Raw genomic sequence first — 11784 nt, 5'->3', positions numbered from 1 at the left:
AAAGTGCCATTCTTTCCTTCCCAAGTGACTGCCAAACGGGTTCCACCCATTTTGATAACTATCCCAGTCAAGAATGTGGCACCCTGGCTGGAGATTCTCACTGGTTGAAAAGCAGACTGCACAGAGGCAAATGCCCACGAAAGTTTTATTAATTCCCCAATGTGACCCTTTGTTCATACATACATTTGCCTAGACACTTGTTACTCCCAGCAGCCCAAATAGAACCATTGCTTTTCAGTGGTAAGAACTTCCGATTCGAGCGTAACAGACCAAGAGAGCTCCCCCCTCCAGGTGCCAGTTTAGATCGGGGAAAGGGCTCAGGAAAAGAAGGCCAGGCAAGACAGCCGGAACTTCTTTCAGCATTGCTCTCCCTGGCTGCTAAAAACCCTCAAAAAATTTAAGATGACAGCTTGAGGTTCACATCCCTTAAAAATGCCATTTATCACCCAAAAGACACTATCCGAAGAAGGCCAGGATTTCCTTCTCAGACAGGACACCAGCTGCGGCCTCCCACTCTAGACAGCGCAGATTCTAGCGGCAGATTCCACCAAAGTGGTATTCAGTTCCGAAGACATTTACGATGGCATTAGGGATCCGTTTGGCAAAAATGCTTGCCCCCCCACAGGGGAAACCAAGGTGCTGCCTGCTAGTTTATGCCCAATTTTTGGCTGAATGACAGAATGGTGGAGGGAAAGGGTACCGGGAGCAGGAGAAGAGTTGGGGAAGCAGCAGATCTAAGGCAATTCACATCCACAGCAGGAGAGCCGTGGATGTTTCGTGTGCTTTGAACAGGCTCTGTGCAACTAGCAGATTCTAAAAACGGGGGCAAAGTAACAGTCTGGGCTGCTACCACAAGCTAGTTTGAAGCCCCTGGGTGGGGCCCAGTGACACAGCTTACAGGTGCCAGCCCCTCAACCCCAAAGTATCCAAAAGGGATCCCTCGGTGTGGAGTCTCTTAGCAACTGATCCTTCCTTTTCACACGATCGCCACTGTGACAAGGAAGGGGTTGCGCAGAACACGAAACCTCTCTCTCTCTCTCTCTCTCTGCACGCTGGCTTGAGCCAATCTCCTGCACATCCCAGGTGCTGGAGGGCAGAGAGGCGAGGGGAAGGCGGTTCACTTCTCGTACTGGCCCAGCGGGTAGTGCTCGCCGTATTGCTTGAGGTGGCGTTCCAGGGATTCCTGCTGTTTCTGGATGTGCCAGGGCATCTCGCAGTAGACGTCGGAGAAGAGGAACTGAGGGCTGGGCTTCAACTTGCGCTCCGCCTCCTCAAAGGCCTCCATCACCTGAGGAACACAAAAGAAAAGTAGAGATGGGAGTCCCCGTTCCGGACCTGCGATTTGCTTTACAATCCTGTGCGGAAGAAAAGGAGGGTGGGGCAGGTGCCTGGCTTCTCTGAAAAGGAGCACCCATGGTTATGTCCCACCTCAGCCAGGATGCTTCTATTCATCACAAAGAAGTGGTTCTATTTTAGAAAGCTGATCAGATGAGCACTGGAATTTCTCTGTGTCAGGGCTGGTTTGGCTGCAGTTCAGCACAGAAACACAGAGATGAGCAGTAAAGTCGATTCTTTATTCAGAGAGACAAAACACAACGGCGAACTTCACAGGCAGGACTAACCTGATGATGAAGTAGTAGTAGTAGTAGTAATTTATTTATACCCATCTGACTGGGTTTTCCCAGCCACTCTGGGCAGCTCCCAAACAGAATATTAAAAACACGATAAAACATCAAAAGCTTCCCTAAACAGGGCTACCTTCAGATATTTTCTAAAAGTCAGGTAGTTGTTTATTTCCTTGACATCTGATAGGACGTTCCACAGGGCGGGTGCCACTACCGAGAAGGCCCTCTGCCTGGTTCCCTGTAACCTCATTTCTCCAAGTGAGGGAACATCCAGAAGGCCCTCGGAGCTGGACCTTGGTGTCTGGGCTGAATGATGGGGGTGGAGACGCTCCTTCAGGTATACTGGGCTGGCACAGGGGATCTGAGCCTCCCACTTCCTTCCAAGGCTCCTCTGCAGCTGGCTGCCTTCCCAACAGTCGCAAACTCTTCTGAGGAGGGGCTCTCTGTGCTTTTTGCTCTGCTACAGGTAACACCCTTCTCGTTCTTGGGGACAGAAGAGGACGGGAGGAGGAGACAGTGGAACTGGCAGGGGGCTGGCAATCTGTCGCAGCCTCAGCCTCCTCCTCTTCAGCTGCCTCACTTAAACCTATTGCCTGCTCAGCCTCCAACCCATCTGCCCCCCCTTCTTCCTCTGACTTGTCTTCTGCACCCCACCACCAATCTCCTGGCTCGGAGCCTTCCCACTCTGATGCTTCCCTGGGGGGGTTCCTCGGCTGTAGCCTCCCACCATTCCTCCTCGCCTAGCTAGTCCCTGACACCCTGTGGAAGTCACCATGCGTGTTCCTCCTTTTCAAAAGGGGTATGTACTCCTGTACCTAGGGCATGGGCAGATGGAAGGAGCACCCTCCTAAATAACGAAGAGGTAGCTCAAGAGGTAGAGCATTGACACTAAGCTAGGGGGAGCAATGTTCTGGCTCAGTATTAAGGCTGCTCCCTATGTTTGTCCTAGGAGACTTCAATATTGTTGGCCTTTGCTCATATTTTGCATTGTTCTGTACATTTGCCTAATTATCGCAAGCAGGCACCCACAGAAACACAGCCAAGACGGAGAATAAGAGTTTGGATTTGATATCCTGATTTATCACTCCCCTAAGGAGTCTCAAAGCGGCTAACATTCTCCTTTCCCTTCCTCCCCCACAATAAACACTCTGTGAGGTGAGTGGGGCTGAGAGACTTCAGAGAAGTGTGACTGGCCCAAGGTCACCCAGCAGCTGCATGTGGAGGAGCGGAGACGCGAACCCGGTTCCCCAGATTACGAGTCTACCGCTCTTAACCACTACACCACACTGGCTTTCAGGAGGGTAACGTGGACACCATACATCCAAGCCACTCACCCTTTTGCGGGATTTCTTCCGCCACGTCTTCTCCTGGTCCTCATCCCACCAGCCTCTGCCCACCATGTAGTGACGGAGACGAGAGATAGGGTGGTCTTGCTTGTCCCAATAGTTGACTTCGTCCACCGAGCGGTAGGCGGAGCTGTCGTCACTTGTGCTGTGATGTCCAATCCTGAGAGGGAAACGGGCAGCTCATGATTCAGGTGGGTTCTTTGGTCCCGCCCCCCACATCAGGTCACTTCCTTCTCAGGCTATGGGACTTGTGCTCCATTGACTCCCCCCACTCACTCCACACCTACCTGTAGGTCATGGCTTCAATCAGGAAGGGCTGGTTCTCGGCAACAGCCCGGCGACGGGCCTCTCTGGTGGCATTGTACACGGCAAAGACGTCGTTGCCATCCACCCGGATAGACTGGATGCCGTAGCCGGGACCACGTGCAGCTGTGGAAAGAAAGCAAAGGATGGGCGCTCTGGGAATAGGGAGTGTTGGACTGTTCAACTTTCCAATTCCAAAAATGAGAGGTGCTAAGAAGTCATGATATTGATTTGGGAATTCGAAAGATACAGTGGTACCTCGGGTTACATACGCTTCAGGTTACAGACTCCGCTAACCCAGAAATATTACCTCGGGTTAAGAAATTTGCTTCAGGATGAGAACAGAAATTGTGCTCCGGCGGCACGGAGGCAGCAGGAGGCCCCATTAGCGAAAGTGGTGCTTCAGGTTAAGAACAGTTTCAGGTTAAGAACGGACCTCCGGAACAAATTAAGTACTTAACCCGAGGTACCACTGTATTTTGGTTGAATAAATATAGTTTAGTTTTACTTAGTATAGGTAATATGTGTGCAAAACTGCAAAGAAATAATTAAAAATGATTGCCAAGAACTTGCAGTTATACATTATTATTCTTTAGCATTACTCAACATTTTCAGAAGTTAATATTGAAATTCATGGGTTTCCCGAAAGCAGTTTACATGTATCTTCATCAAATGCAGACTTATAGAGCTAAATGTTGTCTGATCACAAAAATAATAGCAGATTTGAATTCCTCACACCCCGAAAACATGATTTTAAGACCCCTAACTGAGGAAATTTGCAAAAATTAACTTTTACTCCCAATATGATACGCCCTACTCTGGGAAGCCACGCTTCACGTTGCAGCAGGTGCTTTTGGGACAGTTGATGAAACAATGCCAATATAAAGATGAAAAAAGGCACATATATTTCTGTGCTAGTTATGCGGCAGTGGCTGGTAACAGCAGAGCCTTCCAAAATGGACTTTCTATGTTATTCTTGCTTCACCCAGAATCTGGGGCAGGAAGGTAAGGTCATGCAGCCTCAGAGCATTCTCCACCCCACCCACACCCTGGCCTGACCCCCCTCACCTATTCCGTCGCCCCGGTACTGCTCAGACGTCGGGGTGGAGATGGCATAACCGTTGTTGCGGCAGAAGAAAATGATGGGGCACTCCAGGGTGGCGGCGAAGTTGAAGCCTGCGTGGGCATCGCCCTCACTGGCCGCGCCCTCCCCAAAGTAGCAGATGACAATCCGGTTGGTGTTCTCCCTCTTGATGGCGTAGGCGGAGCCAACAGCTGCCAAATGGGGAGGGGAAGAGAGGGAATGAGAGCAGGGAAAGGAAAGAGATGGGTGCACAGGCCATTCACTGTGACTGTGTCTTCAGACAAAGGGTTGCTTTGTTGTAACGAACCCTTGTCATTAATAAAGCGGAGGATCTGTCCATACTAAGCAGTGTCGTGACCCGCTCAGCTCCCAGACCCCTTTGGCAACGAGGGATTTGCCAGCCTGGGGTGTCTCACACCTCCTGACTCTGCCAGAGGGAAAGAGGATCAGATACTATGTGCACTTGAAGCTACCACAGATCAAGCTAAACCACCGATTCAGCCTGAACATACCCAGTTCCCTCAACTGTTCCTCATAAGGCCTAGTTCCCAGACCCTTTATTGTCTTGGAAATTTTTAAACCTATTTTCATCTCACCTTGTGGGATCTGCGTAGCTAGTGGGGATGATATGGTGACAAAGTGCAAATCTTTGCAGCCGTAGTGCACGGGCATTTGACGGCCTTTCCCAGTGTCGCTGGCATTGCCGTAGCACTGTGCCATGAACAGGTCCAGAGGGTACCCTCTGTGCATCAGTACACCTAAGAGGAGCAAGAGGGAACATGAGATTAACCGGAAGCACCTTTTATCAGAGTGAGAAGCCAGTAATGGTATTAACAGCGCACTAGTTGATGCAGAGTTCAGGAGCAACGCTTCTTCCACAGAGGGGGGGTCATTTGATGAACAAGAGGCGAGCATTTGGGGGGGCAGCCATCTCAGTCAAGGTTCAAAAGCCTACTATAAAATAAATTCAAGATTACACTGCAGAAAAGGAGGCCTATTAAGAACACCTATTGCGATGGCTGCTATTATGGAATATAAAAACAGATCAATCAACCTTTAAAGCACATGGTACCATGTGCCTGTCTAATCGGCTCCTTTAATTGTTTATAAACAGTCACACGGTGTGCAGAACTAACCAGCCCAAGAGACAGTGTATCCTAAGGGAAAATAGGAACAAATGATTAAAAAATGGAATAACGGGAAAGAAGTAGTATTGCTGGGGTGAGAGCTAAGGATGCGAACATGCCTTATGCTGTTAAGAGCGCTGCAGTGTTGAGCTGTCATGTGCTGCCACCCAGTGGCTGAGCAGCTAGTAGCACACCACACTTTAGCAGGAGGGAGGGTGAATTGGCCCATACCTGCTTCACGGTACTGTCCAAAGACCAGATCGGTGTCACTAAGAGCCGCTGCGCTGCCCACGTGGGTGCCTTCCTCCCCGTAGTTGGTCATGTAGAAGGAGATCCGACCCTAAGGAAAACAAACTGAACTTAGTCATGGAATGAGGAAGGGATAGCTCAGTCAGGAGAGCAAAAGACTCAGGGTTGTGGGTTCGAGCCTCATCTTGGGCAAGATCCCTGCACTGCAGGGGGTTGGACTAGAGGATTCACACGGTCTCTTCCAACTCTACAATTTGATGATTCTAAGGAAGGTGAAGGCCTCTGGGCCCAGCTTTGTGTGCCTGTCTATTCATTACATCAGGGCTGTCCAACTTCCAAGAGACTGCGATCTATAACCACTATAAAAAAAACTGGCAGTGATCTTCTCAGAGTTGTTGAGCTTTTTTGGGGGTGGGGCACTGTAATGTGTATGGGTTGCTCGTGCGTAAGTTGCCACCTCTCCAGGCTTTGTTGCCTTGCTAAACCTTTCAGTCTGGGCAGCCCTTCACTTCGTGGCTGCCTCAGTCGCTAGCAGAATCCGTCAGTGGGCGTTTCTTAAATCTTTTCCAACATAAAAGTTGTTTGACACCCAGTCTCCTTCGACTCTCTCTGCGCAGAAGTCTTCTGCGCAGGGTGGGCGTGGGTAGCGGAGGACCCGTGCTCTCCCCGCTGGTGTCCAGTGAAGAGTCCTGGAGCCCTCTCGCCAATTCCCCCATGAGCCCATCTATATCCCTGGTGTTGCGCTGATTTGCTTCCCCATCTGCGGAGCTGCCTCTCTCCCTGCTGGGCCCTTCTCCAGCATCATTTGAGAGCCTTCCCTCCGCCTCTAGCTCCAATGTCAGTTCCCTGACAGGCACAATCAACCATGATTGACAAGGGGCATCCCACGAATGACCAGTAGATCGCAATCGACCTGTCGGACAGTCCTACAATAGATCAACTTTCCCCAACCTGCTGTAAGCCAGGTGTTTTGGACTACAATTCCCATCAGCCCCAGCTAGCAGGGCCAGCGCTCAGGGGTGATGGAAGTCCAACCAAAACATCAGGTTGAAGAAGGCCAGGCTACATCCACATCCAAAAGTCAGGAGATACTTTCTGTGACCCTCCCAATAGGACAATTTGTTTTTTTGAATGACGGGGGCAGAATCTTACAGCACGTGTGTGTGTGTGTGTGCACTGCGGCCATACCTGCCTCTGGGACTCATAGAGAATCCGATCCATGGTGTTGAGAAGCGTCATGCTCTTGTAGAATTTCAGCACCTGCTCTTGCGGAAGCTGCAATGGAGGGAGAAATGCCGCTGGATGAAAAATATTTGAACAGGGCCGGAGGAAAGTATTTCAAAATTCCTTGGCTCCTGCAAGAACCTCTTGATTTTTTTTTCTTCGGAACCGCACAGTGCACTGAACTGGACAATCTGACAAGGCCCTTGTATCTTACCTCAGGGTCCTCGCTGGGGTTGGTGATCTGCCCCTGTCGGTCCATAACTCGGTAGATGGGAATCCCTGAAATGACATTAGGCTGGATGAATTCTAGCTTGTCTACGAACTCGGCCGAGGCACCGGGGAATTGCGGCTTCTCCTCCAAAGAGGTAAACTCTTCCTGCTGTCGAAGGCATACCTGGTACGGATAAAGAGAGAACAGCACGCCTGTGAAAAGGTGAACAGAGTTGCATCATGCCATACAGCGACGAGGCAACTGAAATGCTATGCATTTGATGTCAGTAAAAATAATAAATAAATAAAAATTATCCAGTAGCACCTTAGAGACCAACTAAGTTTGTTCTTGGTATGAGCTTTCATGTGCACGCACACTTCTTCAGATACCCACAGAGATACTGAAGAAGTGTGCATGCGCATGAAAGCTCATACCAAGAACAAACTTAGTTGGTCTCTAAGATGCTACTGGATAATTTTTTATTATTTTTTAATATATTTCTACTGCATCAGACAAACACAGCTACCTATTTTATTTAAGTTACACTTGTCATTCTGCAAAGCTATCACCACATAGGTATTTCCCCCCAGCAAGCGATGTGCCTTGGCTTCTCAAAATGTGGTCCCACCAACCCTCTAACCCACTTCGCTTTGCATCCCCATTGGCAATGTAGAAGGAGGTGGCGTGTACTGCCAAGATCCCAGGGTGTGCTTGTGCATGCAGTGCGCCTCCCCTCCCAGTGGACTGCCTCTCTGCAACTACGGGGCTGTCGGGGTGGTAGGTAAAGTCCAGCCCTATGTGAAACACTGTCAGCAGCTGCAGGAGCCCTTCTGTAGGCTGGGCTTCATAGGATAGAAACACAGCAATAAAACACGGTCCCCAGATGCAATGTTTTAGTGTAAGGGTATCCGGTGGGAGTAGGAGCTAAATCTGCTGCCTGCCCCAGGCTGAAGAACTGAGCACATCCCTAACATGATATCCCCATTCTTACTGCAATTACACCTTTTTCTCCAAGTAGCTCAGGGTGACATACACGGCTCCCCCTCTCCTCATTCAATCTCCACAACACCCCTGTGAGGTAGGAAATGCTGAGAGATTTTAAGTGACCCAAGGTCACCCAATGAGCTTCATAACTGAGTGGGGATTTGCACCCTGGTCTGAAACTCTACCCTAGAGGTCGGCAACCTTATCCGAGGATGGGCCGGTCGACGCTCCGTCCATTGGAGGACAGGCCGGAGTGTGTGCGCATGTGTGCTCTTCCGGGTCAGAGGAGCGCCTGTGTGCGAGCGCACACGCTATTTCTGGCACTCCTCCGACCCGGAAGTGCGCTGGAAATACTGTGTGCACATGCACACGGGCGCTTCTCCGTCCTGCACCCGTGCGCACATGCTATTTCCGGCGCACATCCGGGTCGGAGGAGTGTCCATGCGGACAGGTGCCATCAACCCAAAAGTTGGTCCCTGTTCTGCGCCGCACCAGTAAGAGCAGGCAGTGGGCGTGGCAGCAGGGGGCGCCATGGGCCGGTTAGGCAAGCCTCATGGGCTGCTACCGCTAGGTTGCCGACCCCTGCTCTACCCCCTCCCCCCACCACACTGGCTCTCATTTCTTGGTGAAAAGAGTGTGACAGAATGGTGGGGGGTAGGCCTGGCTTCTATAGGGTTGTGGGTTTTTTGGTAAAACAAAATGCAAAATGTCTCCACCCCCACCGTTCTGCCTGGACACTGAAGTCCAGCACCGAGGGCCTTCTGGCAGTTCCCTCATTGCAAGAAGCAAAGCTACAGGGAACCAGGCAAAGGGCCTTCTCAGTGGTGGCGCCCGCCCTGTGGAACACCCTCCCACCAGATGTCAAAGAGAACAACTACCTGACATTTAGAAGAAGAAGGCAGCCCTGTTCAGGGAAGTTTTTAATGTGTGAAATTTAATGTATTTTTAATCTTTGTTGGAAGCTGCCCAGAGTGGCTGGGGAAACCCAGCCAGATGGGCGGGGTACAAATAAATTATTATTATTATTATTATTATTATTATTATTATGCAAATCTAGGCCTCTAACATATTACTGGGTGGAAGAACCAGAGAAAGTGTCTCTTGGATTACACACTTTAGAGGCCGTCCCTGTATGGTTCAACAACATCTGGAGAGATCAGGTTCCCTATTCAGGCTATATGAGCTGTCGAAAACAACGGTGGAATAAGCCTTTAAATCCAGGACGGACATGTTTGTTAAACAAATACCACGTCCTTGGCTGCTGCCAGGGAGAGAAGGAAAATTATCTCCACAGATCTGGGACCTGTAAAGCTGTGACAAGAAAGCTAATTGACTTCAGCAAATCAACACTGGGGAAAGGGTGAGGGAAACTGGATGCGGTCCCAAAAGAAGGAGAAACACACGCCCCTTGAGGCGGCCCAATCAGGCAGGAGAAAGTTGCAGGGGAGACGGATTCTCTCCCTCCCTTTCTGAAAGAAAGTGTTTTCCAAGTGCTGAAAACACACAGGGTGACCTGCCACAAACACACACGCCAACCACATTTGACGATGTCTTTTAAAAGACTGGTTCCCTGCTGAATGCTTTGGAAAATAGATATTTGCAGCATTTCTAACACAAGCCTCCCACCTTCCATCAGGGCGCAAGGCAATCGACTCCCTCTCACAGCCTCATCTGTTCTGCACGTTTACTTGGGAATTAAATCTCACCGGGGAAGTAAGTCCTACCGAATTCAATGGGGCGTACAGTGCAAAGCAGCCAGTTGTACGAACTTTTGGCTAGCATTATGAGTGTCTATGTGTTTGTGTTTGGCCACAAGGCCACAGACCACTTCAGTTCATAAGGTGCAGGGAAGTTGTGGTCTTCTAGATTTTGCCGAACAACAACAATAATAATAATAATAAATTTTATTTATACCCCGCCCTCCCCAGCCAAGACCGGGCTCAGGGTGGCTAACACTAGGTACAGTGGTACCTCGGGTTAAGTACTTAATTCGTTCTGGAGGTCCATTCTTAACCTGAAGCACCACATTAGCTAATGGGGCCTCCTGCTGCTGCTGCGCCCCCGGAGCCCGATTTCTGTTCTTATCCTGAAGCAAAGTTCTTAAGCTGAAGCACTATTTCTGGGTTAGCGGAGTGTGTAACCTGAAGCGTATGTAACCCGAGGTACCACTGTATAAAAACAATTGATTAGAATGCAACTTAAAAACAAGATGAAAATACAACATTAAAATGCAGTCTCATTTCAGTAGAAACTCAAACTCAACACACATACACACACCCTCCGCCATCATCCCATTTGAGTGAGCCAAATGAATAGCCGCAGGAATGTAAGAAGACCCTTCTGGATCCGGCCAACAGCCCATCTAATCCAGCGTCCTCTTCCCACAGTGGCCAACCACATGCTTGTGGCAAAGCCGCAAGCACGATTCGGGCGTAAGAGCAACTCTCCAACGTCCCCTCCAAGCAGTTTCCAGCTGCTGGTATTCAGAAGGATTACTGTGCCTGACCTTGGCAGAGCCAGCAAGGCCAGTAGCCATCGATACAGCCAGTCCTCCATGAATCTGTCCAATCCTTTCTTTCTTCCTTTCTTAACCCACCTGGGTTATCAAAACCGTTTTTTAGAAATCAAATCAAATCCATCAAAAAACCATCTGGGCTGGTAGCCATCACTTCCTCCTGCAGCAGCAGTGAGTTCCGCAGTTTAACGATGTGCACTATTCTAATGACCCATGTCATTATTTGGGCAGAGCTCACTCAGAAGCAGTTCACATAAAGAACACAACAAATACATACATACATGATCAACAACAATAACAACAACCCCCAATAGACCAGCATGAACGATGATTTCAGGAAACATATGCCAGTTAAAAATCCCTGCAGGACACCCATTTCTGAGAAGACGGATATAGCATTTTCAACAAGGACAGATGGACCCGCAATATAAAATGCTCCACTCCTCCTCACCCCCCCCCGCAAAGTTTGCACCCATACACGTGCAAAGTAGCACGTGGGGATGTGCAACTTCCACATTCCCTCCCTCCCCCATCCAGCCTTTGCCTCCCAAACCCTAAAAAACTTGGGTTTCTGTGATTTGTTTTGGTTTTTTAGGGTTGGGAGGCGGCGGGAAGAGATCTGGAGGGTAGGGGGAAGAGATATTACCCCACCTCTAGACCCCCAGCGAAGGGGGTCCCACCTCTCCTTCCACCCCTTATTTGATACGCCCCCCAAGCAAAAGAAACCCCCACGGCTAAGTGGGGCACAAGAACCTCCTTCCTCGCTGAGAGGGGAAACCCCCCCCCCCCACGTCTATCCAACCCTCCCTTTAAATGGGGCCCAAATATCCGGGTCGTGACTGCGGGAGGGGGGCAGGGGGGGCCGCCTCGGGAGACTCACTCCTGCGCGGAGCCCCCTCGCCGGCAGCCGCCCGGGGTGCGAGGGGCGTCCCAGCAGCAGGCGCCTCAGGGAGCGCAGCCCCGCGCAAGGGAGCCTCGCCGACGCCGCCATTTTGGGCGGCTGGGAAGCGCGAGGCGGGCGCCGGGCACTAGGCCTCGCCTCCTCCTCCTCCTCCGTCGAGGGAGGCGGGAAAGACGCCACCGCCGCCCTCGCTCCTCCCTCGAACCCGCTCCGAA

The 11784-nt window shown here is 50.5% G+C and overlaps 1 protein-coding gene across 1 annotated transcript; it reads right to left on the bottom strand.

Annotated features, from left to right (window-relative positions):
* Positions 1-131: 131 nt before the first annotated feature.
* Positions 132-11784, bottom strand: BCKDHA (branched chain keto acid dehydrogenase E1 subunit alpha). The gene is made up of 9 exons (XM_083515924.1): positions 11549-11784; positions 7173-7352; positions 6923-7009; positions 5717-5825; positions 4955-5116; positions 4343-4549; positions 3259-3400; positions 2960-3131; positions 132-1288 (listed from the first exon to the last, which is right to left on the bottom strand). Exons 1-9 carry the CDS (start codon positions 11657-11659, stop codon positions 1118-1120), a joined length of 1341 nt encoding a protein of 446 aa, XP_083372050.1. The 5' UTR covers positions 11660-11784; the 3' UTR covers positions 132-1117.

This window comes from Podarcis liolepis (genome assembly GCF_965112155.1).
Source record: "Podarcis liolepis genome assembly, chromosome: 7".
Taxonomy (NCBI): Eukaryota; Metazoa; Chordata; class Lepidosauria; order Squamata; family Lacertidae; genus Podarcis; species Podarcis liolepis.
The sequence above is the reverse complement of the archived record's forward strand: the minus strand, read 5'-3'. Positions and strand labels throughout refer to the sequence as shown.

Coding starts and splice junctions, on each gene's coding strand:
- BCKDHA (XM_083515924.1), bottom strand. CDS start 11,659: ATGGCGGCGTCGGCGAGGCTCCCTTGCGCGGGGCTGCGCTCCCTGAGG. Junction 7,010..7,172: donor ACCCCAGCGAGGACCCTGAG/GTAAGATACAAG, acceptor CCTCCATTGCAG/CTTCCGCAAGAGCAGGTGCT. Junction 5,117..5,716: donor TGGACAGTACCGTGAAGCAG/GTATGGGCCAAT, acceptor TGCTCCTCTTAG/GTGTACTGATGCACAGAGGG.